General features: G+C 39.3%; 1 protein-coding gene and 1 long non-coding RNA gene across 2 annotated transcripts in view; one reads left to right on the top strand and one right to left on the bottom strand.

The window, feature by feature from the left end:
- Nucleotides 1–1672: 1672 nt before the first annotated feature.
- On the bottom strand, nucleotides 1673–5586 carry LOC146441342 (uncharacterized). Its single transcript, XR_014849857.1, has 2 exons — nucleotides 5232–5586; nucleotides 1673–5126 (listed from the first exon to the last, which is right to left on the bottom strand). It is a non-coding gene; the product is annotated as an uncharacterized LOC146441342 (long non-coding RNA).
- A 179-nt stretch (nucleotides 5587–5765) lies between these two features.
- FBXL2 (F-box and leucine rich repeat protein 2) overlaps nucleotides 5766–26044 on the top strand; it is a 51641-nt gene continuing 31362 nt past the window's right edge. Inside the window, exons 1-2 of the mRNA XM_085051510.1 lie at nucleotides 5766–5911; nucleotides 19653–19714. Coding sequence (XP_084907636.1) covers nucleotides 5909–5911; nucleotides 19653–19714 — 65 coding nt within the window. The 5' untranslated portion in view covers nucleotides 5766–5908. The remainder of the gene's footprint in view (nucleotides 5912–19652; nucleotides 19715–26044) is intronic.

Below are 26044 nucleotides of genomic sequence, written 5' to 3'. Positions count from 1 at the left end.
GACATTCAGGCAGGCCATGTTTCACACTACAAATGTATACCATATTCAGTAATGCTTTCTTTCTTTCTGCCCAGCTGTATGGCATTCAACAGGGGTTGTACCAGTCTGTGCTTCAGTTTATCTGGATTCAGAATAGAAACAAAAACTGTTCCTGGGCATTTGAGAACAAAATGCTTCATTAGATAATTTGAGAACTAACAGTGCCAATGATAGAAGTACACTGACGTTTTCAGTCAAAATGTACCCTTCTGAAAATCCATGAAAAAAAAAATTAAAAAAGATTCTACCCTGTCTATCATTTCTATATGGGCATCACATTTATGACTCCCACTGTTTCTGTATCCAGTGGTCCCACTCAGGGGCCCATTACACTAAACATGCTGACAGCATTAATATTTATGCTTCACTTTGTCCATTTAATTGTGTTTATATCTTGAAGCATTTAATTTCAGGCTCCCCATACAGTCAATAGGGAGCACATGGATTCTTTATTTTTCACAGGTCATTATAAAGACAGTATGTTCTTCTAGCCTAAGCAGCTAATTTAGATGCCTAAAACTCAGCTGTTCCAAAACTGTGCGTTGAAACAACTGAATGCTAACAAAAGAAAAACCTCAGGCATGAAGTTTGAAGTGGTAATTTGGGAAGGAATCATTACCAAAAGGAGCAATGACTATATAAATTAGGTATCTGTGCTGTCTCTTCATCTGTGTTCTGTACTGTGCTCCAACCTTTTGTTGGTGAGCCAGACAAGAAGGACCTGTCTGCATTTATGTCTAATCCAAAAAATTCAAGGTTTCACAATGCTTGCTTTTTCAAAGCATAAAGCACATTTTTCAAATTTAAGAAATCACAAATAAGAAATATATGATAATGGAAATGGCAGAGGCATGAAACATCTCTTCTGTTAAAGCAACAAAATGTTTTCAAAGTTTAGAGAAAATAGACATCCTGCCAAGGCATTTGACCACAATAATTTTCATTCTTCATTTAAAATTCTAGTATTTATCTTCATTTTTGCTTTTATCCAATAAAACACCATTCACATTTTTTTCATGCTGAGACAAAACAGATGCAAGGATTTTTAGTTTAGGTGACCAACAAATAACTACATTAAAAGGATTTTATTTCACAGTTGCAAACTAGCATTATTGGAAAATTCCAATATATGATTTACAGCATAGACTGGGTTTATCAAACATAATTTTCAAACTGCAGAACTGTTGGAAGTGCCAATGCACATAAACTAAATTCAAATTTTAGGTCTGCTAAATTTTATGAGTAATTTGAGTGCAAAAAGCTGAGGTTTTTGCTGGTACTTTTATGCAAATAAATATATATATATTCCCCCAAAATACAACGCTCAAGAAAAGAAATCCTTGCAAAGTATATTTAAGAGTTCGCATTTGTATCCTTTAGTGAGTGGTTTATAAAGGTCTTTAAATTAAAAAGGGAAAAAAACCAAAAAGCACTGCAACACAGTGTATAAACAAAGGATTTTATTGTACTTTGCAAAGGGTATCTGATTCCATCACTGCTTCTGCCACCCTAATATGCTCACATGACTGCAACAAATGGGAACTAATTCAAAGGAGCATTCAATAGTAAGTTTTACTGGCATTTATTATGACACAGACAGAACATTAGGACATGCAACAAAATACCACTCTGCTTGTGAACTTAAGTTGGTTTTTTCTTTATTTGCAACCACACAAGTCTTACTACAGTGACTTTTTATACCTCTAATTTTGACTTCATTTTTTTTAACATAGCTCCAAGCCAACTATGCTAGGCTACTGGGGAAACCATACATGGTCAAACTGCAACCAAATGTTGCTCCCTGTGTACTGTTGATAGACATGCAACAGCAGCTAAACATATCTACTATGTCCTTGTCTGGAACCCAAGCTAACTTTCCAAGCTTTTATCAAACTAGTTCTCCCAAACAAATATTTTCTAAGGGAAAATGGGACAGAAATTTCAACACCTCTTCCTTAAAGTGGAAATGAAATTAAAAACACCTGAGCAGAGATCCTTCTGCAAGGCAAATGAAAGTGTGCTCTGAAATGCAATTTAAATACACCATGTTAGTAAAAATACATAGAGAGAAAATTCTGGAGCTGGATATGGAGGAACCTCTATAGCAGCTCTCTGATTTTGTGGTTCCTGAACTACATCACTAGGTGAGGGTAACCAATCACACAGACACTTACACGACTGGTGCCATGGCTTACCAAAGTCTCTCACACTGATGATAATTGTCAAACTTTGCCAGCTCATTATTATTTGAGTGATTGTGGTGAAGTTCAAATACTTTATCTGTATCTTTGTTCTTTGTTTGCATAAAGTAATTTTCTGCTGCAAAGATTCACTAACATAAAACTGAGTCTAAAAACACCACTTTGAATTTTTCTAAAATAATAAGAACACAAAGGAAGGACTAGTCTTGGCTTACCAGAACTAGTAAAAATGGGTGTTACAGGAATGTGTTAAACACAAGGCTGTCACATATTGTCTATCTCTGCCTGAAAATACTGTCTGGTTGACATTCAGAAGACTTCCTGTATGTCCCATAAGTGCAGGTTACCCGTGACCTTATCCAGCCATGTTCTGAAATTCTCCAACACTGGAGACACCACTGTCTCTCTGATCCCTGTTCTAGTGCACAGCCGCTCTTATTGCTGCAAACCTTCTTATATCCAACTGGAATTTCCCTTTTTGCAACTCATGACCATTATCTCTTAGTCTTTCACAAGACATCTTCAAGGAGAGTCTGGCTTCATCTTCCCTACAACCCCCATTTTAGGTAGTAGAAGCTTGCACTTAGATCCCACATGGATGTCTTCTCTAGATTAAACACATGGTCTCCCCTTGCTTGGCACAGTCTGCAGACCTTAAACAGTGTAGTGTTTATATGCTGGATTCTCTCCATTTTGTCAACACCTCTCTGACGATCAGGACCCAGACCTGCTCACAGTATTTCAGATGTAGCCTCATGGGTGTTGAACAGATGGTTATAATCACTTCCCTCAGCCTCCAAGCTACTCCCTCGCTATTGCAGTTTTTTGTTGCTGCCAGGGCTCATTTCTGAGTCATATTCAGCTCATTGTCCACCAGGACCCTCAGGCCCTTTTCTACAGAGCTGCTCCAGCCTGTGCTCTTGCAGAGGGATACCTCATCATAGGTGCAGGACTTGGCATTTGCCTTTGCTGAATGTCCTGAGATTCCCACTGGCATTTGAGGTTCTGTTTTGCAGCTTGCAAAGGTCCCTCTGATGGCTGCCCTGCCTGCCAGCAAGTTACATGCTTCTCAAAATCCAGGAGTGAGATGGCTCAGGTTTTGTCACTGTGTCACTTTGTCAGTGTTGGGAGGAATGCCAGAGAACTGGCAAGGAGGGCTGTGAATCACTCAATTGACCTTGTAGATGGGAATAACTCTTGAGGAGCCCGTGTGAAGAGCAGCCCAGTGATCCCCTAGCATGGATCGAGTTTAACAGTGTCTGTGTCTCTGTTTGGGTACTGCTGCCTAGGTGCTGCTTTGGGGATCCCCTGGTTAGGGAGGTAATGGAAATAAATTTACTCTTCAATTTAAAACTCTTAAATAAATTACTTTCTAGCTGTGAGATTGTAGTTGTACCAGCTGCTGCACTGTTCTAGCTCACAGGGGATTTTTCATTAAAATTGTCTTGAATTTTCAGGTGATACCACAATACAGACAAAAAGGAGTCTAAAAAGTCAGTAGTGTCGTGCTAGAACACCATTAGTTGGTCCAGAAGAAAAGGTTTGGATTTCTGTCTCTCACATCCTAAACAAATACATAGCTGGCAAATGTATGGCTGTCTTCTCTTTCTTGTGGGACGAAACAAGGAGCTTTACTCCATATAGTACTTTAATACAAAAAATATTGCTTCAAATCTATTTTGCAGCAATTCACTCATTCTGACAGTTTTCAATCAAATGAGAACTGAGGTTAGGCAATGGAGCATCTACTTACACATTTGCCTCCTGTCTTGCTTCTCTTGCACAAACACATCCAAATTTAACTAATTATCCTGAATTCCCCTTCATTGAGCATGGCTGTAGTTTTGTAATGTCCCTTCTTTTTGCAAAATCAGATTTTTTTCCTTCAGGTTGCTACAACTTGGACTGATTTTAATTACCTACATTTCTTTCTTTTTACTGTAGTGATAGGGAAATCTGTCACTATCCTTATAATACAGTCCAGAGATTTGCCATGGGAACTAAAAAAATACATATGTATATGATGGGGTAACAATATTTTCTTTTTTTTTTTTTTAATATAAACCAAGAGAATTTAGAAACTGCTAGTCTAGGCCTTCTAAATTCAGCTGAACATGTCTAAATTGTTTATACATATTTCCCATTTCTGAGGCTTTCTTCCCTACTATACAAACCAGATCAGCTGTATCAACCAGGTCATTCTCCAAAATCTGGAGAGTAGAAGACAGCAGATTCAGAGATGTGCCAACAAATGGTATGTGCATGTACCAGCTATTTCCGTGCGGGTTCTGAGAAAGGGTACTTTCGTAAGAAACTATTTTTTACTGTTAATCAAACCAGAATGTTTCATTCCTTAAAGGAATGAACGCAGCCCGTTCCAAACAGCAAACTCCTGTTACTCTGCAACGACCACTTCTGATTCTTAGAAATCTGAAGGACTGAATCAACAGAAAACAATACCTGCTGGGGCAATTTTTTCCTCACAATGTTTCCCATCTCCTCCTTTTTGCATGTGGTATTGTGGCTGCTGAACAGATATGACCCGTAAGTGCGCTACTAACAATGTTGTATTTGGCTTTGACAGTGGTTTTACGCAGAGTGTTTGCAGAAGCAAGCCGTGCTCGTACCGACAGCACGCATCGCCTGAAAGCTCTTGGCTGGCTGACAGACCAGCTTTTGTGGATTTTTCCGTAGTGGTTTAGGATGTTATCATCCCCCGGTCATCTACAGCCATGGTGGAAAGTTGCAGCCCCTGTGGTGGCCAAGGCGGCATCTCGACTGAGTTTATCATCTCTCTCCACAACTACCGAGGGGAGGTTGTACCCAGGATGGGGCCGGCCTCTTCTATCTGCTTGTAGGGAGAGGACCAGAGGAAATGGTCTGAAGCTGAGACAAGAGAGATTTAGATTACATATTAGAAAAAAAAAAAAAAAATTACTGTTAGGCTGGTCAGGCATTGGAATAGGCTGCCCAAGGAGGTGGTGGAATCACCATCCCTGGCGCCGTCTAAGAGGTGTCTGGATCTGGCGCTGGGTGATGTAGTTTACTGGTTTAGGGTTCCAGTGGTAGCGCTGGGTTAATGGTCGGACTTGATGATCTTTAAGCTCCCGTCCAACCTTGACGATTCCACGACTCTGTATCTCCAGGAGGTCACCCTGCCCAATACAAATACCACGCCAGGCTGCAAACGGGAGGCGCAGGGTGCAGCTACCTGCGCTGGCAGCACGCAGCACATCCCCGCACAGCGAGCAGCCGCCCAAACCCCTGTCCCCCCTCAGGGCCGCTCCCGCCGGCTCCCAGCCCCTCTCCCGCCGGCTCCCAGCCCCTCTCCCGCCGGCTCCCAGCCCCTCTCCCGCCGGCTCCCAGCCCCTCTCCCGCCGGCTCCCAGCCCCTCTCCCGCCGGCTCTCAGCCGCTCTCCCGCCGGCTCCCAGCCCCAGTCTCCCCTCAGGGCCGCTCCCGCCGGCTGCAGCGCTTCCCCCGGCGGACGGCGCGGGGTGGGCCGGCCCCACGGCGCAGGGGCGGTGCCGGTCACGCGGGCGCGCGGCGGCCCCGCCCCGGCTCCGGCGGCAGCGGCGGCGGCGGGGGCGCGCGGGCGGGTGCACCTGGCGCCCTCCTCGGGGCTCCTCGTCGCCGGGACAACCGGGATCGCCGCCGCCGCGCCTCTGCCATGGTGAGGAGCCCGCGGCACGGCCCCGCCGCCCGGCCGCAGCGGGCTGGCCCGGCCGCCCGGGGCCCGCGGCGGGGAGCGAGTGCCGGCCGGGCCGTGCGGAGCGGCGGCGGGGCCGGGCGGCTCAGCCCGAAGGGAGGGTGGCGGGCGGGGGAGCGCGGGGCGCGGGCGGTGCGGATGCGGGGCTGGGCGTGCGGCCCGGCGCGGGGCTGCGCCCACCCACGCTGTAGACGAGGGGAAAAGAGAGTGTCTGTCTGTTCCTCTGTCTGTCTGTCTGTCTGCCTGCCTGCCCGGAGCAGGTGGGGCCGCCCGTCCCTCGCTGTAGCACATGCCTGCGTGTCTGTGGTGAGGTGTGACGGGCGCCGTGCCTCCTTCTCCTGCCCGTGTAACGCGGAGCAGCCATGGCAGGGCTCTGCCTGGCGTGTGGCGCGGGTCAGGTGTGTTGTGCGCCTGGATAACGCAGGAGAGATGGTGTGTTTACATGGGTGTGCTAGGCGGATGGGGAGTGATGGAGGTGTGTCGTCCCCCTTATAAAGTCGAGAGGAAAAGCCAGGGCGTGTGTCGGTGCGCAGGGCAGGGGTGGCGTGTCACCGTGTGGATGCACAGGCTGCTGGCTTTGGGCGCTGTGCTGTATCCTTGTGCATGTGCCGTGAACCAGGGTGTGGCCTGGGATGTGTGTATATAGCAGATACACGGTAGGACATGAGCGTAATGCTGTGTCTCTGAGTGTATCTGCTGTGATTTGAGCTTCAGGTATGGTGTGTTTGTGTTGTAGCAGAGATGTGACATCGTGTGCAGGGCCATGACATGGCATCGTATGTATGTAGTTGTGTCTGTCGGCTGCTGTCTGGCATGGGCTTGTGCTTGTGTGTATATATAGTGAATATTGGGTGTGGCATAATCTGTGGATATTTTTAAAGGCATGTATGCTCTGGGTGTGGTAAGGATTATCTGTACTATATGTATGTAGCAGATACAGGGTATGGTATTTTGTGTGCTTGGAGCAGCGGTGGCTCGTGTGTGCGAGCATGCATATCTGTGATGTGATGTATGTGCACAGATACATTTATAATAGATTTGTGGGATGAGTGTGGTGGGCACATGGTTTGTTTCACCTGTATGTAGGGACAGCATAACATGGAGCATATGTGTGTGGAGGGTGCAGTGGAGGAGGAAGAGTGGCTGTGGTTTGCTCTGTGGGGAGAGCATGTGGGGATGTGACACAGTACATGTGTGCAGTGAGTGGCAGGGCAGAGATGCATCAGGATGTTTGTGAAAGGAAGATGACAAGGCATGTAAGGGGGAGTGTGTAGGGAGAGTCATGGCATGTTTGGAAAGATGATTGGTTTGAGCCCTGTTTTCAATGATCTGATGCTTTGTTGCTTTCACAGTGATAGTTACAATGATAGATGCAAGAAGGCACAGTTGCTGGCCTTTCCCACATGGGGGAATGCGCAGTGTTTTAAGGCAGACAATTACTTTATGTGTATATTTATGTGTGTGTAATGATAGCAGGTTTCCTGTATCAGGTTCTGGGAGGGTAGAGGGAGTGCTCAACCTCACAAAGGGAAGAACTATATTCCTGTGGTGTTGCAACTTTTTTCTTCTTCCTTTGCTTGAAGGCTTGTTCGTGCGCCCTCTCTTTCTTCCCCTACACATTGCCCTCTGTTCCTCCCCAATTCTAGCCTGTATGTTCTGAACCTAAACGAAGCAACCTTGAAAACTAAAATGTGAGCCAGAATAAAATTATGGAATAAAAATATAGATAGACTGTGTATGATTGCAGTATGCTTCTGTGTAGAATCAGTTTGGATTTGCTTTGCAAAGGTTTTAGGATGTATCTGTTGCTACAAGGAGGAGTAAACCTCAGTGAATGAGGCTGTGGATGGTGTAGTATTGGTGGAGTGATTGTGATGTGACTTAGTGACTGTCCTGCTTCACATTAATATTCCATCAGAGAAGATGCAGTATATTAAGTCAGTTGAATAAAATGGATTTGTCTCCTTCTAAATTTAAAATAGATTACAGACCAAAAAACAACTAACCAAATGTTTCTAAACTGCACCAGGGGAGGTTCAGGTTGGACATCAGGAAGAATTTCTTCATTGAAAGGGTTGTTAAGCATTGGAGTGGGCTTCCCAGGGAGATGGTGGAATCACCATTCCTGGAGGTGTTCAAGAAACTCCTGGATGTGCCACTTAAAACTGTGGTTTAATTGACCGTATGGTGGTGTTTGTTGGAGGTTGTACTAGATATTGGAGATGTTTTTCATTCTTATTGATTCTATTATTCTATAAGTAAATATTTTCCGTTTACCAAACTCCAGGCGTGGAGTTTGCCTTTTTGGTCCTTTTTGACATTCCCAGTGAGATACCTTCAGCAGTCTAAACTCAGCAGATGCAGAATCTACAAAGCAGCCCTGAATTGGTGCTGTAACTACATAGGTGAAATCTCAGAAAACATACCATCTGCTGTGCAGATTCTTATATTGGACAGCTTCTTAGTTGCACTTGACAGCTGTTAAGAACAGGATAAAATACCACCATTTTATTATTATTTTAATGTTTTTCAGATATTTTATGCAATGCAGGCTTATACTGGAATTGCTCTGTCTTACAGGGGTAGTCCTATTCAAGTTGTTCTTTCTTAAGAAGACTTCTTAAGTCTTCATAGCTACACAGAATAAATTTTGAGCAATTAGCACCAGACGTTTTAGTACAGGGAATATCAGTGTTCCTAAAAATCAGAAGGACTATTAGCTTACTGCTTCCTTATTTTGACAACAGACTGGAAATTTAGTCATCGTAATTAAAATGAGGGATAACATGGGGCTAGCAGATGTGGAGAGTTTAAAATAAAAGGTTTTCACTGAAGCATGGCAACTATTTTTAGGTAAGTGTAGAAAAGTAGTAGTAGTCTTGGCACTGTGACAGTATTGATTGGAATCTGTAGCAGAAGGCTACACATTAACAGTACTTCAGCTCTTTCATCATTTGGAAGTCAGAATAACTGCATTAATTTAATATTAATTGTTATCAACTGGTAATTCCAGTAGTCTTCCTACTGAATTAGAAATTCACGTAAGTGGGATATGCTAAGTAGGACAAAACCAGATGAAATTGTGACACCAAAGAGTTCTCCCTCAAGCTAGTTTAGACAATAGCCATGAGATTCCCTTGCATTCTTTCTATTAATCTTTTTAGGAAGGCAGTCCATATTCTTGATAGATTTCTGCTTTCCCCCTTTTTTTTTGTGTTTTAACCCCTCCATGTGTTTTAGGACAATGCAAAAACTGGTAAAATTTCTGATCATATTTGACCTGTGTATTTTGGGTGACTTGATGTGAATGTGATAAGGCTTAAGTCCACCTGAGCTTTTACCAAACATCTTTCCCAGTTCAACTTTTAACGCAGAGTGGGACATTCTTATTGTTTGTAAAGCTTCTGAGAAGGAATATTGTAAGCACAGAGTAACTTCTAAATCAGATTTGCATTCTTAAAAATGCAGAAAAACGTATACATAAAGCATTAAAAGAGTATAATGATGAACTTAAAATTCACTGTCAACTAAATTTTTTTTCATGACCAAGAAATTACTAGCATGTCTCTCAAAGCTTAAACCAATTGTTCTTGAGACTGAAAAACAAATAGTTTGTAAAGATCAAACCTTTTTCTCAGCCTAATTTTTTTAAAAATGTGCTTTACTATAAATGTCTGAAAATCTCTGTATATAGTGTGATTCTACAAGAGTGTGTGAAACCAAATGGATTATTTTTGTGATGAGATTAATTATAATTTTACTACAGTCCCTGTGAATCATTTTGTGGTGGAAACTGCCTTAGATTCTATTACAGTATGTCTCTGTAGAGTCTCAAAGCTACATGAGTGGTCAAAGGAAAGTATCTTTCTCAGGTGTTTTGAACTTAGGCTTTTGCATCTTACATTTGAGTGTTTGATACTTAAGGAGGGATTTGTTATTTACCTGATCAAGGAAAAGAAAGCACTGGATCTGTAAGATGCTTCATTTTTGCTGTCTCAAATGACTTCCCTCTTATGCATCCTCCCCCACCCCCCCCAAACCAAAACAGAACAAAACCCATCTAAACAAAGCTACAACACAAATTTAAATGTTTAAATTGATTAAAATAATTTCTGTTGGGTACTGGGAGGTAATGGAAATGCAACAATAGTTGATACAAGGGCACCTCAGCTGACAAAATCAACTACAGCAAATTTCTTGAGGGCTTCCCCCTGTGTTTTTGTTTTTACGTTGGAGGAACCACTGCTAGAGGAGGTCTGGAAGTTTGCCCTTTTCTGGACTTAAGTATTTGTGATTATTTGGAACTATGAACTACTGCTGTGTAGCCCACAAGAAAGGACTCAATATTTGGTATCAAGCTGCAGCACTTAAAATATTTGCCGTACATCATGTTATATTCTTTTCCTATTCCATTGTTTTCCTGTGTTCTCCTTGGTAGGCAGAAGGAAACAGTAAATTTGGTTTTTGTTGAATTTGGTTGCTGTTGAGCTGGTTAACCAGTATGTTCTGTAAATTTAAATCAAGGAGACAAGGACATCATCAAATCTGCATAAATGTGAAACTCTACCAGTATGTCAAGTTTGTCTGTCTTCAGAGGTTGAAATTGAGGTCAGAGCTTCACAGAGAAAAGGCATTTCCATATCATAGCTTGATGTTACGTAGTAGTTATGTAAATATTAAGGGGCAAGATGTCTAAGTGCGCTTGTAGATTATAGACTATTTTCAGAACTGCTTCTGAAACAAAAGTATCAAGATAATTTTATTTCTGCAGAAATTCGAGAAACATACATTTTGGCAAATACTGAATGTCCAGTTCTCTTCTAAATCTCAACCTGTTACCTTTCTTGGAACAGTTTGAAAAAGATGTTTTGGAAATGCTACCATGATGCTATTTCCTTTGAAGTCAAGTGTAATTACTGCTTGTAACCATGAAGAGATACCTAATTTTATGTCTTATAATTGAAAGCTTTTATTAATAATGCATTACATATATGGAAGCTTTTATTAATTATGCACTATATTTATGGCATGTGTAGCCACAATGCAGATTTTTGGCTTTCTTTTTCTTGTTAATTTTCTAGGGAGATTTGCCTCGCAGAGAAGGCTTGCCCTTCATAGTAAAGATTTCATGCTCAGTACTAGGAAAAAACTCAGTTCTGACATAGTGTTTATGAGGCAGATCAGGCACTGCTTTGAAATGGCTTTGTAGAAACTGTAGAGCCATTCCTGTAATAAGCCATACCTTTTATGTCTCAAATGTGTTTTTGAAGAGCAGTTATGGAGGGGGAGTATTAGTACTTAAAATTTCTGTTTGACAGGTGCTTAGAACAAGGGTTCTGACTGCTTCAACCATGCAGTCAGTACTTAAGGTGTAATTTCATTTACAGTTTGAGCTAAGTGTAATAAGAAGAATTGCCTTTCTGTATACGGGATTGCGTGACTGGAGGGAGGACTCTGTCAGTTCAAATTAGAATGGTGCAAACTCGTGGGGAAATGGACCTGCAGAAGAATCTCTGTGTGAACACTCCAGGAGGATATCAGGTCCCTGTTGTCGTGCCATCGGCCTGTTAGTTTGAGTGCTGATATTGAAGACTGGGAATAAGACTTAGCCATATGTATGTCAGTAAAAACAGCTATATGCAGAAGTGGTGATTCAGAGGAGTTTTGAAAGGTGTTCTCCTAAGGGCTCTGATGAATCTGTGATATGGATTAAATTTGGATGGCTGAGACTAATGGCAGCCCCTAAACAAACATTGCTATATTAAAATGAATGGACACTAAATTTCCTCTTGGACTGAGTTTTTTCTGAAACATAGCATGCTCTGAATGCCTTTGAGAACATGTATTTATAGCGTCATTCTGCAAGATTGCGTGACACCAGCTGGATTATTTTTGTGATTACACAAATTGTAATTTGAGCACACAGTCCTTGTGGATGCTGTGATGGAAACTGCCTTAGAATCTACTCCAGTATTTCTGCTTACAGTCTCAAAGTTACTTGAGTCGTCAAAGAAAAGAACCTCTCTCAGGTGATTTGAACTTGAACTTTTGCAAATTCCATTTAAGACTCTGTTTGATGCTTAAGAAGGGATTTGTCATTTACCTGGTCAAGAAATACAGAATCTGAGAGATGTGCAATCAGCTTTGGCATGGGCTATCTTGTACCCTTGTGATGAGCTACTGGCAATAACTGCTTCTTGCATCTGATCTTAATTTTCTGCCATGGGTCTATTGCTCTCCAAGCTCATAAAGAAGAAGATACGCATTTCCCCATATTCCACTTTAAAGTACTTTATGGATTGGACTGCTAATGGAATGCTTTATTTTAGTTTCATTTTTTTAGGAATGCTGTCTAAATGCATCATCGTGTACTGTTTGCAAGGGTATAATCTTAGAAGCCGAGTAATGGATAATTATCTGGAAAAGGAAATGTTCAGTCATTATTATTTTTTTTTAAAGAGATAACAAACTGAAGGAAAGATTTGCCAATCAGTATATGAGTAACAGATGATGGGGATAAAACTTTGTCAGACCTGTTGTTTCAGCTGTCTCTCTGCGTATGTTTAAAGAATATATGGGGACACAATTAACAGCTTTTTCCAAATTTCTTAGTGTTTAAATGGTAGTTGTTGGATTTTTTTTTTTCTTTCCTGATCTAAACTAGTGTCTAGTCATAGAAGATTAGGTAAAGAATATTTTATTTTTCTATGTGGTTCAGGTTTGTTTTGCCATCTCTGGTAGTGGTTAGAACATGATGCCTCGAAAGCAAAGTGTGAGCTGGGTGCACCTGAATGAAGGGCTTGTCTTCCATGAAGCTCCTATCCCAGAGCAACGAGGGGAACACAGAGCTTGCAAACCTTTTTGCCAATAATAGTGTGATGCCTCTTTCTTTCAGTGAGGTATTGGATTGAACATAATGTTTTCAGTCGTGCTGGCTACCAAACACCAGTTACATGATCGTGAGTATTGATAAAATGTTCTCTTTCAACTGAATTTGCTGAATTACTGCAAGTAATTAGGTCAATCACTAATTCTGCAAACCATTGGATTTCCCCTTTTTAACAAGGAAAAATAGGAGCTATCACACTGGAGTCAGAGGATTTCTGTCTCTTTGGTGACTTAGTAGGAGGCAAGGCTGAGTCTTGCATTAGAGGATGGGCATCTCAGCTAACCGGTCAGATTAACCTGTTTAACCTTAATACCCTGGCTGCTTGCAGGCATGAAGCCATACCCTTTAAAAGGCTTGATTGGTGATTTCCAAATATATTGTTGGCAATAGGTGACTGTGCTTCTGAAGAACACACAAGAATGTGTGATGGGAGCTGTTTCAGCAACTGAGGATGAGCTGGTGTGCTCGAGGCAGCAGGAAAGGCAACCTCCAAGCACCTTCTGCTCTGCACTGGGAGGCACTTGAGTTGGAACAGCCAGAGGCCTCGAGGTAGAGTTGTGCAGCTGCGGACATCAGCTCTGAAGTTCACAAATGACCTTGATCTGTCACCCAGTAAGAACAGGACCTTGCAGAGCCAGGCTGATGCCCTCCAGTAAAATGTGAATGATGCGGTATGAATACCAGTGCTGGCAAGACAAGAATGATGGCTCTTCTGGAAGAAAATCAAGCACCAAAATGGGCAGTGTGGCCAGCTGCTTCTGCCTGGAAGGTTTTATTATGTTGGACAGCACTTATTCTGTGGAAATTTTAAAAGCATTATGGCTCTTATGAGCAGCCTTAGGTCATTGGAAGGCATTAAGGAAAGACAGAGATGTGCTCAGGTGTATTTGATCTTCTTTGAAGGTGAGCCTTAACTGCTTAAGATGACTAGCACAATAAGAACAGAAGTATTTGATATGAGATGTTGCTTTTGTTCGGTTTGTCATCACAGTGTTAGAAGAGAAATTATCTCAAGGTTCAAAAGATCTAGTGGGTATCTGGCAGCAAGAAGGAAGGCTACTGAAGACCATGCCCTGGGCTGTAGTAGTGTGTGTCCAAAGGGAAGGAAAGGTTAGCAGCCACAGCGGGCCAGGAAGGCTGGATTTTAAATTTCACAAAAGCAAAGCCTGAGCCAGAGCAGGGTGAACAGCTGGAGCATAGGAACGAGAGCCTGGAGGGCAGGCAGTGTCTGTGTGTTGAAATAAAAGACTTTGCCAGTCTGTCTCTGCTGTAGACAAGCTTGGTTCAAGATGGGATTGCATTTCAAGGTTCACTTTGGTGTGTCATAATTTTTATTGATTATACAGAAAGATTTACAATGGGTTCTAATATAGCAGCAGTCCTGTGCCATCAGCTGTTGTGTCTTCGATATCACTTATTTCAGTTCTGCTGGCAATGTATATCCTGTCTAACACTCCCTTTGTTGCCTGGATACAGCTACGTTTTGCCACTTGCATGGTGTTAAGTGATTCTGCCTGTCTGATGCATTGATTGTACATTTCTGGAGGAAGCCCCAGCTAGCAGCAATTCTCTGAGCGTTAGAGAATTTTATACACTTATACTAGAGTGTAACATGAAATAATCTGAAATTTATGGTAAAGGAAGGTTGTTTTACCTCTTCTTCCTCTTCCGTTTTTGTGGTGCATTTAAATAGAGAGTTTTTTTAGGATGCCATTCATTATTTTAGTTGGCTTGGGAGCTGCTCTGGGTAGCAAAGCCAATTTGGTGGCTTTCCTACCACTGTAGCACTAGGCACTTGCAATTGCATGTTAAAAGGAAAATTGCACAGGCAACAATTGAGTGTCTCAACTGACTAGGAGACGTATGCAGCAAGCTGCTGGGTTTTGTGTTTGGCAGCAAAAATCCTCACACCGAGGTACTCAAAAAAATTTTGATTTTATTTTCCCAGTATTTTCCTTTAAAATATCTTGGTTTTACCATGCCTGTTACTGCATAAATAATACTTAATGAAAACTGTTCTTGCCGGTAAAAACCTGAAAGTCTTGATGCTTTATACATATGGCTGTATTTACAGTTTAAGTAGGATGTCTATGGCTTTGTCAGCCATAGATGGGAAGGAAATATATGGATCTAATTCCAGCCTACTGTCTCATTTGGTGAAAATGACCCAATGTTTGGGTTTTTTCCTGACTTGATAAATATTTAAGCCTTGTTTTATATATATATGTCTTCTCATTTTGCTGATGCTCTTTAGAGTCTTTCACACTTCATCTTCCATCTTTCCCAAGTCTACTTTTGCCCATAATTCCTTTAGCATGCCACTAAGCAAGGCTATTTTTGAGAGTCTGGGTTTTTAATAACTTTTGATTTGAAAAGTTGACAGGTTGAAAGTCCTTATCTCCTCTGATTTCAGTGGAAATTAGATACATAAATATCTCTGTGAAACTGAGCCATAATGGATGAGCTGCTAGCAAAACTGTTTCGTCTGTTAAGAAAATAGACCTCTTCAATAGAGGACTGAATGACAACTGAAATTGCATCCTTAAAAAAAATATAAGGACTACCACCAAAATTAGTAGTATAACCTTATTTTGATCTTGAAATAACTCTATCAGAAAAGATTTCTTCATCTCATTAATTCTGGTGAGAGCAGGAGACCTTTATCACTAACTGTTAGACCAGAAGGGATTAATGTGCTACTGTCAGTGGTGGCAAGCTAACTGTGGTGTACTGAGAAGTTGTGTACCAAGAAGTTATGTTCTAGGACTAGTGGCAATTAGTGTGTTTAATAATATGGGAGGGTAATTAAAATGGGGAGATTATCCTTTTTGGGTTTCACAGATTTACACAATGGATGCTTTATTTATATAATAATGATATTTTTAAAAAGTGTAGTTGCTAAAAAAACTTTATGTAAGAAATTATCAGTTGTTTTTTTTAAGAAAATACTCCCTTTTTTGCTCATTATAACCAATGTTTCAAAAGTACAGTGAAGATATTACCAAGAGAGGTCAGCTAAGGAATGTAAGAAATGGCTCAAGATTCAAGTAATAAGCAATTACAGTTTTCTCTTGTGGATTTTGTTTTGTGTTCTTTGTTCTCACAATTCTTTTAAGAATGTAGAGATCCTCTATATCTCTTTTTGTGTTTACAGGAAATTTAAAACTGCTTTTAGAATAACATGTATTACATATGTTCAATCTCACCCTTTTTCCTTGTGCACAAATTTGTCTGTTGTATTTGGGGGTTTTAGCTGATTTTGAGATAACTTGTCGTTAACGCAGTCAGACTTGCTACCAAGTGCAAAAGCTAAGAGAGCAGAAATATTCTTTCTACATTCAGGGTGTTCTTAATTGTTATTTTTGATTATACAATTCTGAGGCCATGTCACTGTCAGCACAATCTGTAAGTTAAGAAAAAAAATCATATTTGACAAGAATACTAGAATATTTTTTACAGTGATTGAACACTGTCTTGACTGAATGTTTTTGGTGGATTTTATTTTTTTTAAATAAATAGAAACAGAAAACTGGAGGTTATGTAATAAAATTAAGTAAAAAATAAAAAGAATGGTACATTAATGTACTGGGGCTTTTGCTTCATTAATGGAAGTTTTAAATTATCAGGAACTGTTGAAAGAATGGATACCTTGTCCTGTTTGCACCTTCTGTCTTCTCTCTGCTTGCATGCATTTGAAACAATGTTACAAATGTTCATCTAGAAAATGACTACCGCAGTTGTCTGTGTCTGTTCACTATTTGGGGGAAAACTTACTGAATAGCCTTTAAAGCAGCCCCTCTCTTCGTCTGGGATGCAAATGCAATATGGCTCTAGAGGCTAATAAACTTTCACAGAGTAAAAGAGTACTATAAAAAGACACTTTCATTTTTCTAGATGTGCTTATTCCATAATAATAATACGTTATTATATGAGAACTGCTGCTAATGCGTACAAGAACACATAAAAATTAGTGTTTGAGGGAAAACAGCTTTGAATGTGTGGCCTCATCTGTGGCTGGTAGCAGGCCTGGTACTTTGTGGGGCTTGGCAAATCACACGCTTCTCATAGTATGTAGTAAAAGCTGCATTTTTTCCAGTTTTAACTGGGATTCATAAATGAGCCATACTGGTCAGATATGCTGTCAGGTATTCAAAATAGTTTGTGCAACTTTAACTTCAGAATTATCTTACATGAACATAAAGATTATAAGCCTTTTTCCTAGGAGTTGCTGGTTTGGTTGTAGCTTTAGCTTTCCAGCTTTGCCTCAGCAGGAAAACACTTACCACTGTACTATGATTTGTAGCAATTTCACTTTTGTTGATGAGTAGTTGGAAATACTATAGAACACAAAGAGTTATAATACATGCTCAAGTCTTTAGAGTAACTTGCTTCATATCTTACGCAAATCCTGTGTTACCCTCATGCAGTGAGCATATCTATATATCTATATCTATATATCTCCATGTTACTGTATATTTGAGAATCTGTGGTGTAAAGAAAAAAAAGGACAATTAGATTTTTTTAATATAGGCAAAGTGAGAGGACACATGTAAACTAGTAGTAATCTACAAAGTAGCTTTATTTTAAAATATATGCTTATGCATATATGTGTGTGCTAGGTGATGTAACTTTTTAGGCATTATCTGCAGCTATAGAATAATGTAAGTTAAAAGAGGATTTTTAGGTCTGCGATACTCTGGTTCAGATTCTGAAACAGAATTAATGAGATCTAAGTTCACTTAGATCTCTGTTTTACCACAGACCTTGTGTGTTCACGTGGAATTAGCATCCCTTTTGGGACTTATGTTTCTAACCTGCAATGCACAGGAGTATTTCTTTCCTTGGCTCTTTAGTGATCCCAACCTCTATGAGGATGACATATATGGCCCTTTTTTCTGGATGAGCTCTGTACTAAACACAATTAGGCATATTGACTGTTCTTAAAAGAACAATCCCAATATATGCTATTGTTTTCAGGCTACAAGCTGCAAACTTTAAGTAGCATATAATATAAAAATGACACACATGAGGATAATTCATAAACCTATGAGTTGTCAAAGTCAGAAGCAGTCAACCAGTTCTAAAATTGTTGATGTACATGGTGTATTTCAGCCTAAGGACTGAAAATATCAGCAGCAATTGGTATTGGATATAAAACAACCAGAGCAAAGCTGAACCTGTGGTCAGTCATGTGGAATTGCTTAAAGCCAACGTCCCTCTTCTGAAGGAGCTAGAATTGTCCAGTTGAAATATATATTAATAGTTGTTTTATGCTTTGAATATCTGTAGTCCCTAGTCTGTGAATAAATGTTCTGCTCCAGTTGCTGGAAAAGGAAGCTTGATTAAACTTGTCAGTCCTATTGAAAGTTGACAGCTTTATTGTCCTTAGGTGTATGGGTAGCCATGCATAGAGGTAGTGGGTGAAGAAATCTGTGATAAAATTGAAACAGTAGTATGCAGTTAAACTTGAAATCAGTCTAGGATGCACTGGAAAAGAAAAGATGTTCTTGGCAGCAGCCAGAAGGAGGTTCAAGTTTTCAAATCTTACAGTATTTTTTAGGGAGATATTTTCAGAATTCCCAGATGTGTAATTTTTGCTGTCTGCCTTCTTTTGTGAAGACAGACCCAAGCTTGTATTCAACATTTTTTTCAATCTTTGCTTTTATGGGTCTTTTTTCAGAATCACCTTCATTTCTCTTTTTTCAATTTTTTAAACAAAGAAGCAGAGCAAATAGTTTCCAAGTATTCAACGTGTGTGGATAGTAGGATGAGCAAAGGATGATACTGTGATGTCAGGAACAGCATATGCTTAGTAAAGGGAGAAGATTTATTCCAGTTGTTTTCATGTTTTGTGTGATTTTTCGTATTTACCTTTTACCATTCAGAAAACTCATCTGTTTTGGAACCTTCTTTCTAATTTTTGTTTCTGGTATTATGGACAGCAAATGGACTCCATAAAGCTCTTCTCTTTACACAGGAAACAATTGCTTTTGGCTTTGACATTTTCCAGTCTTTGCCATGGATCCTTAGGTTCCAGTTCACATTCTGTTTTGTTTATTGCTGTCTTCCTCTGGTAAAATTTCTCAAACCTGAATGTTTAGACTAAGTTGTAAATCTGGTCAACATCTTTGTTTTAGTCCTCCTATTTAGCTGTTGACTGTATAACCTTAGTATTGCCTGCTTTTTTCCTTGGGTGTTTTCTTTTAGTCTCTCCATTTTCTTTTTCTTAGGTTATATTATTAATGTGACGTTTGGGTGAGAGGCATTTTCAGTTTTTCTTGTAGCGTTTCTTGACATGCTTGCTTTGCTTATATAGCAGTTGCTGCCCTATCTGTTGAACTAAATTCTTTAGATGTGTAGATAGTTATTTTTTATCCATATTCACATACCTGGGCCAAAGTATTTGCTTTGTAGACAGTGAAAGGAGGGCCCTGAATAACTGGGAAGTGTCCAGTTTGTTTTCTGTAATGGGACAGTTTTAGGACTGTGCAGCCACTATGTGTTTGTATGTGTCTTGCTATTGCTTTAAGTTTCACTACTGCTTAAAATGCTTCTTTGCAGAGTGTGTTCTTGTTTCATTATTATTAAATTGCTCCACAGTTTTTTTGTCATTAGCACTAGGGAAGAGCAGGCATATGTGGAGGCATGGCTGTGTTTTATATATTGAAATAATTTTATAGTATTAACAATTAATGTATTGAAAATGACATTAACAGTAATTTAAAAGAATAAACACCTAAGTAGAAGGTGAATAGCTTCTTTAAAAATGTTTTTCTTGTTAGTTTTTAAAATAGTGTTTTTTCTCTCTGTTTCTAGGTTTTCTCAAATAATGATGAAGCCCTTATTAACAAAAAACTACCCAAAGAACTTCTGTTAAGGTAACTCTACGTAACATTTTAAAGAGTAAAAACCTGAGGATTGTACGTTGCTTATGTGTCTTACAGGCTATCGAGTGCTTTTCATTCTTTCTTAAATCCTCTTGAAATAAATAAAAACACACCTGATTTAGTTCTTGGAATTCTTGAGCTTGTTGCCTTGATTTGTTTTTAATGTGTTCAAATTATACTATACCATGGAAGAAGTAATTTAATTGTGATTTTTGACTTGCATGTCAGAAAAAGAAGTGAAATAAAACGACAAAAAAACTTTGGTGTACCAAGTAGTCAGCTCTTCCACACTGCACAATCTTTTATATCTGCCTGAAGAGCCTAATTCTCTAATGTAGTTCACACTCTTTATGCCATGAACTTTATTATAACAAAATAAAGTGCAAATTTAATGTCAGCGCTTCCAAAAAAGTCACTGCATTGAAAAGCTCTGATACCATTGCTGCCAATCTGTGTTGTGTAAGGTCGAACCTACAGCAGGATCTTTGTTATTGTAGTCATTCAGTTACTCATCAATTTTATCGTCTTGCTGGTGTATGAGTAGATTATCTTTGCAAAAGTTACCTGCAACACCATGATCAGTAAGTTCAGCCCATGACTGATGGATGTCTTCATGCTCTCATATTGTTGACAGTTGATTTCAAGCAAAGTATAAACTTAACTGCAAAATGTGGAGCTATTGCTTGGTTGGATGTGGCCACTTCAGCAACATCTTCTGTACCTACACATAGGTTTTGTTACAGACTACTCCTTAAGGTGAAAGAAAAAAGAAAAAAGAATGTTCACTTATAATGGTGCAATTACAGTTTTTACAGGTGGTGTTATTAAAATGGAGCTGTTGCTTTTTTTCTTAATGCAATATGGACATGTTTGGGTCAGCTTGTTGTATGTCACTGCTTCCAGTGTGATTTGAAGTGGAAGAATGTCTCAATGGTGTTTTGCATCTTGTGCCCGAAGAAAATGCTCCTAAAAACGTTGTGACTGCACTATCACAATGCTCTCTTGGTGGTATTAAAAAAGCAGACTGTTGTTAAAGGAATTGAATTTTAAAAAGCTTTTCATTTTTGTTGAGAAACATTCCATATGGTAGCAGATTGTAATTTAGACTCTTAGAACTATTTAGAAAATGTGATTAAAAGAGACATGTCACAGAATAATGCCCTGAACAGAAATTCTCTTACCTTTGCATTGTTGCGCTCAATGCCCCACATGAACCACAAGATAAAGGTCAATGTAATATGTTGCCTCCTTAGCTAAAAATCATGATCTTCAAGTCCTTCTTTTCTAGCATTAGAATTCTCCCAATATTTGTGGAAGTGACTGTCCATTTCACTGTTATAGATGCTAAATATATAGTTCATGTAATTGAACAGGATTTGTTGGTATGGTTTGGGCACTGAACTGTCATGCACTGAGGTAGTAAGGACATCTTTTGGAGCATCTTTCTTATGAGAGAGGCCGAGGGAGTTGGGCCTGTTCAGCCTCAAGAAGAGATGACTGAGAGGAACCCTCACCAATGTCTATCTGTACCTGAAAGGAGGGTGCCACCAGGATGGAGCCAGGTGCTTCTCAGTGCTGCCCAGCAGCAGGACAAGAGGCAACAGGCAGAAACTGGAAGTTCCTGGAACAGGAAGTTCCACCTGAATATGAGGAAGAACTTCTTTACTATGCAGGTGACTGAGCACTGCAACAGCTTGTCCAGAGAGGTCGTGGAGTCTCCCTCACTGGAGATATTCAAGAACCAACTGGATGCAATCCTGTGCAGTGACCCTGCTTGAGCAGGCAGGTTGGACCAAATGACCCACTGTGGTCCCTTTCAACCTGACCCATTCTGTGTTTCTCTGATTTTAAAGAGGTTGGCAGGAAAAAACCCCAAACAAACAAAGATTTTGAAGTAATTAGACTCTACCAGTGGCTTAGTTGTTATTTCTTCTATTCAAGATAGGTTCTTAGAAAGCAGCTTGAAGGATGTGTCGGCTTATCTTGGATTTGACCAACTGAGGAAGTGGTGCAGCTAGCCCCTGCTACTACACTGTTATGGCAGTGTCTAAAGAAGCCTTTAGCACAGTTAAAAGGCTTCATGGGGCTGGAACAACAACATAAAATATCCCAGGTGAAGCATACACGGAACTGATTCAGCCAACCATCTATTTTTTGTGCTCATGCGTCCTGTTTGCAATTCCACACTGATTTACCAAAGTAGTGTTGCAGATGTAGCTAGAAGAGTTGATGATCTGAGAAATTGAACTGGGACTGTCAGCTTTCTCAATAAAGAACATGATGATCTCATGCTGAATGCTGGGACTGGGTCTGTTCTGCCAGGAAGAAATAAAGTACATATTTCATTATACCCACAATATTGTGCTGATCACCAGGGTTTTGAAATGGAGTGGAAGGGGTTGGGTGGGAGAGGTGCTGTGTAAATCTCCTTTTGAAATTGTACTGCTGCAGGGACAAATGCACAAGGCCAATGGCAGAGCTTGTTAGAGGGAGGATCATGCATCTGGGTTCTCATCCCTGCAGGGTGTAGATACCTAAGGAAGTTTCAGGGCACAGACCTGCCTGTCTAAAGGTTTGTCAGTGGGGAATTTGTTTGATGAGCTTGCATGTGAAGGCTTTCGTAAGACTGCATCTGAATGCCTTTTAACAACTGAAATGTATGTACTCATGCTGCATCATGTTTTAAAATTGTCTTGTCCTATGGTTATGACAGGAGAGCTTAAATATTGCTGCACTGAGGGTAATTAATATTCTAATTATTTTTCCTTTATTAGCTATGCAGTCTACCTTTTAATTAAAAGGAGAGTAAACCAGTTGCATTTTTCTCACAGACCTGGAACTGAATAGTAAATCCCACTGAAGGTGTCATCAAACGCACTTAGTTTGCTGCTTGTGTCAGATATGTATGAAAACTTAGAAAGCACTACAGCCCTCTTTAAAAAAACACCCCATAGTATTGGACTTGCGGGAAAAAAGTGGTTAATAACTTTTTACAAATTTCTGGAAATTAAATGTTAACACAGTTTCTTCTATTGCCAGAATTGGTCGTTTTCTCATTTGCATCAAGTATTTAAATTTACGTAACAAGCTATAATGAGCAATCCAGTTTTTTCCTCCAAAATTGGAAAACTTTTTCCTGATGGTAGACTTATGAAATAAAACTACTTTGAAATTTATTCACAGAATAGTGTTACTATACTTGCATACTCTAAAGTTGAACAAAGTAAGCCCTTGGTATTTTACTTGTTTATTATTATTATTATTACTACTACTACTACTAATGTAACAACCAGAATTATATTGGAAGGTTTTCAAGGCAGTGTCATGTCTGTTGCATGTTTTCTGTGGAGTATCTATGTTTGTAAGTTAATGGTTGAGACCCTCAGCTTCTCAGGCAAGAAATTCATTTGAAAAGACAAGAAAATGGAGATTATTTTTTCTTTCTCAAGTAGACCCAGATGACTGGGCACAGGAAGAGGAGGAGGATATCTGATTAATATGGACAGTGGTGGTTTTGAAGAAGACCCTTATTTGGAGGGGCCATTTATACTTTGAGGGTGATAGTATAGCTTGAGTGGAGAGAGGGAGGTATTTAATTTGTAATTTTTTCTGGTTTATGGACATTTATTTTTATTTGTAATATTGGAGTATATTTTTACCTGTGAAAGAAATAGTCTGCTTCTAAAAACTTTGCTTTGTAGTTTTGTTCAAGCTAAAGGAAAAATTATGACCCCTGTTAGCTGTTGCAGAGCTATTTGTTTGCCAGTTGGCAAGGAATGCTCTTTCCCTTCTGCTATTATATATTGCAAGAAGAAAAAGATAGAATAAATGCTCAATTGTATGATGTTTAACTAAGAATTGTGAGGTGGTATTATAAATCATGTAATTTAAACAGTTTTTGGATGAGGGTAGCTTTATTTTGTTTTCTTAGCCTGTGTGTTTATGGGAAAGCATCAGTTGAATACACAGGACATTTATTGTAGAATTGCATTGGTGTCTGAAATTCATAATCCCATATCTTGTCGTACAAGAATCAGAAATCAAGTCAGGCTAATACAATTTTAATGGTAACTTTCATAGTAAGATGTCATAGCTTGAAAGTGGCTCATCTTTTTTTTTATTTATGTAAATTGCTGGGGAAAAAATCCTAAAACAATGTATTAATACAGTTACAGTGTGAATTTGAAAAATAATTTGAAACAAAAAATAGTGTATTTCAACAGCTTTTTTTCTGGTGCTTGATAAAAAGTAATAATGCACATTTGAAAAGAGAGATACAGCCAGTACTTTTAGCATGCAGAAGGATAGGTAACATTTGTTCATTTGTATTTTAACTACTAATGTTCTGTACTATAAGTTTTTTTCACAAAAGTGGCAAGCTAAAGGAACAAGATGTTTGTTCCTTTCAGCCACTTAAACCATTTTTGGTTCCTTTCTGCCTACAAAGTACCAACTTCATAAATTGTACCACAAATACAGATATTATTGTGAGTTCTGCTATAAACCATACTTTTTGAGTGCATGTACTTAAGAATAAATCTCAGCCATCAGACTCAAAATTTGAGTGCTCGATCAGATTTAGAAGAAGATAAGCAAAGTTTTGGGACTGAAATTAGGAGAGGAGCACAGGAGTGGTGTTTCAGCAGCAGCTTTTCTTTTAGGCAAGATTATGCAGCTTGTGAGTTGACTTAGGAAGTGTAAGTTTTCATGTTTCTGTTCTTTGTTTTTGTTACTGCACATTGTGTTTTGCTCAGCTTTTAGTGTGTTCATTGTTGTAGAGAAAAAATTACCCCAAGGTTAAAACTGGTGAAGTCAAACATAATATTTGATATATCTGAAGTGATGCTTTACCACCTGTGTGCTTAACTGTGGGGGAAATAGAAAAGGGACACAGCAGAGGCTACAATAAGAAATAGTTATAATGGCATCAGTATTTCTTATCTAGGTTCTGGAGGTACTTGGATGGCCCACGATTGCTGTAAAATTTAGCTGCTGTATCTTAGCATAAAGAGCACTGACTAATGAGTCAAAGAACTGAAAAATATAAAGCTTTTGTCTGGAGCAGTTCTTGGTTAGTAAGAATTTTATAAGCAGAAAAACAATATATGTGTTTTGAAGGCAAAAGGAATAAACAATCTGTCATCTCAGACATGATTCATTTTCCCCGCTACAAGGATTTATATAATTAAGTAGGGAAATATTTCACCCTGAATAGCTGAGACTGCTGTTTAGTGTTTGACAGTCTCAGGGAAACATTCCAGTTTTATAATGCACATGCAATCTTTTATTTTGATTTTAGAGTGTTTTCCAAGTCAGAATTCTAAGTCCTCTATAGTAGTCTGCCAAACAATTACAATATAACTATTTAGAATTAGAACACCCAAATTGGTACAAGTATGTAAACTATTCATACAGGTTATGAAGTGAAGTGATTGTATAGGAGTTTCTTATGAAAATAAGACTTCTGTATATTTTTGTGAATCTATGGTTTTTGTAAAGCAAAATCTAATAGTGTCTCATACAAGTAATTTTCATTAAGTCTTTTGATTCAGCATGCCTGAAATACATCTGTCTAAAGAATTAGTGCAGAGGAGCACTAATTCAAACTATTTAGTATAGCATGAGCATCCTTTAAATGTTTGTTAACTAGAAATGTGGAGACAAACATTGACAAGAAGCAAGCAGAAACTATGCAACTGATGACAGCATAATGTCAAATCCTGACTCACTTCTGTGGAGACAGATATTAATTTCCAGTGGTCCTTACCTCCAAAAAAGTGGTCAGAAAATCAACTGAGTAAGTGATCCAAATGAGCCACATGCACAACTCATGGACCAGCTAAAAAAATGAGTTAAATATTTTGATCTTTTGAGCTAGAGAAACAACAGAATTATAAATACTTTAGGGCTATGCAAGATATACTGGGTTCTTTCAGAATCTTTATGTGCTTTGGCATCAATTTGAAAAATAATATCACATTATCAATTTTTATTTGTTTTAACATGATATATATAATGTCATAATGTATGGTCATTTAGTTTCTCTGTATCTTCAGACTTCAAGGTAGTGTGTATAAGTTCAAATATACACAGACAATGCAACAAGTTGCAATTTTCTGATTAATCAGCTTTTGTTGCAAAATTATCTTTTATTCTGAAGAGGGATAGGGTTTTAAAGCTTTCCAGTGACTTACCTCGTAATCAGGACAGAACTCAGGCTCTGCCTGAGGAATCTAAAGACTCAGTCAGTGCTTGGTGGTCAGCATATTCCCTTCAGAATGTGAAGGTCTCATGCTGACCTTTTTTTTACACTGCCACATG

Source organism: Lichenostomus cassidix, chromosome 2, assembly GCF_008360975.1.
Source record: "Lichenostomus cassidix isolate B80296 chromosome 2, HeHo_3.0, whole genome shotgun sequence".
In the NCBI taxonomy this organism is placed as follows: Eukaryota; Metazoa; Chordata; class Aves; order Passeriformes; family Meliphagidae; genus Lichenostomus; species Lichenostomus cassidix.
The sequence above is the reverse complement of the archived record's forward strand: the minus strand, read 5'-3'. Positions and strand labels throughout refer to the sequence as shown.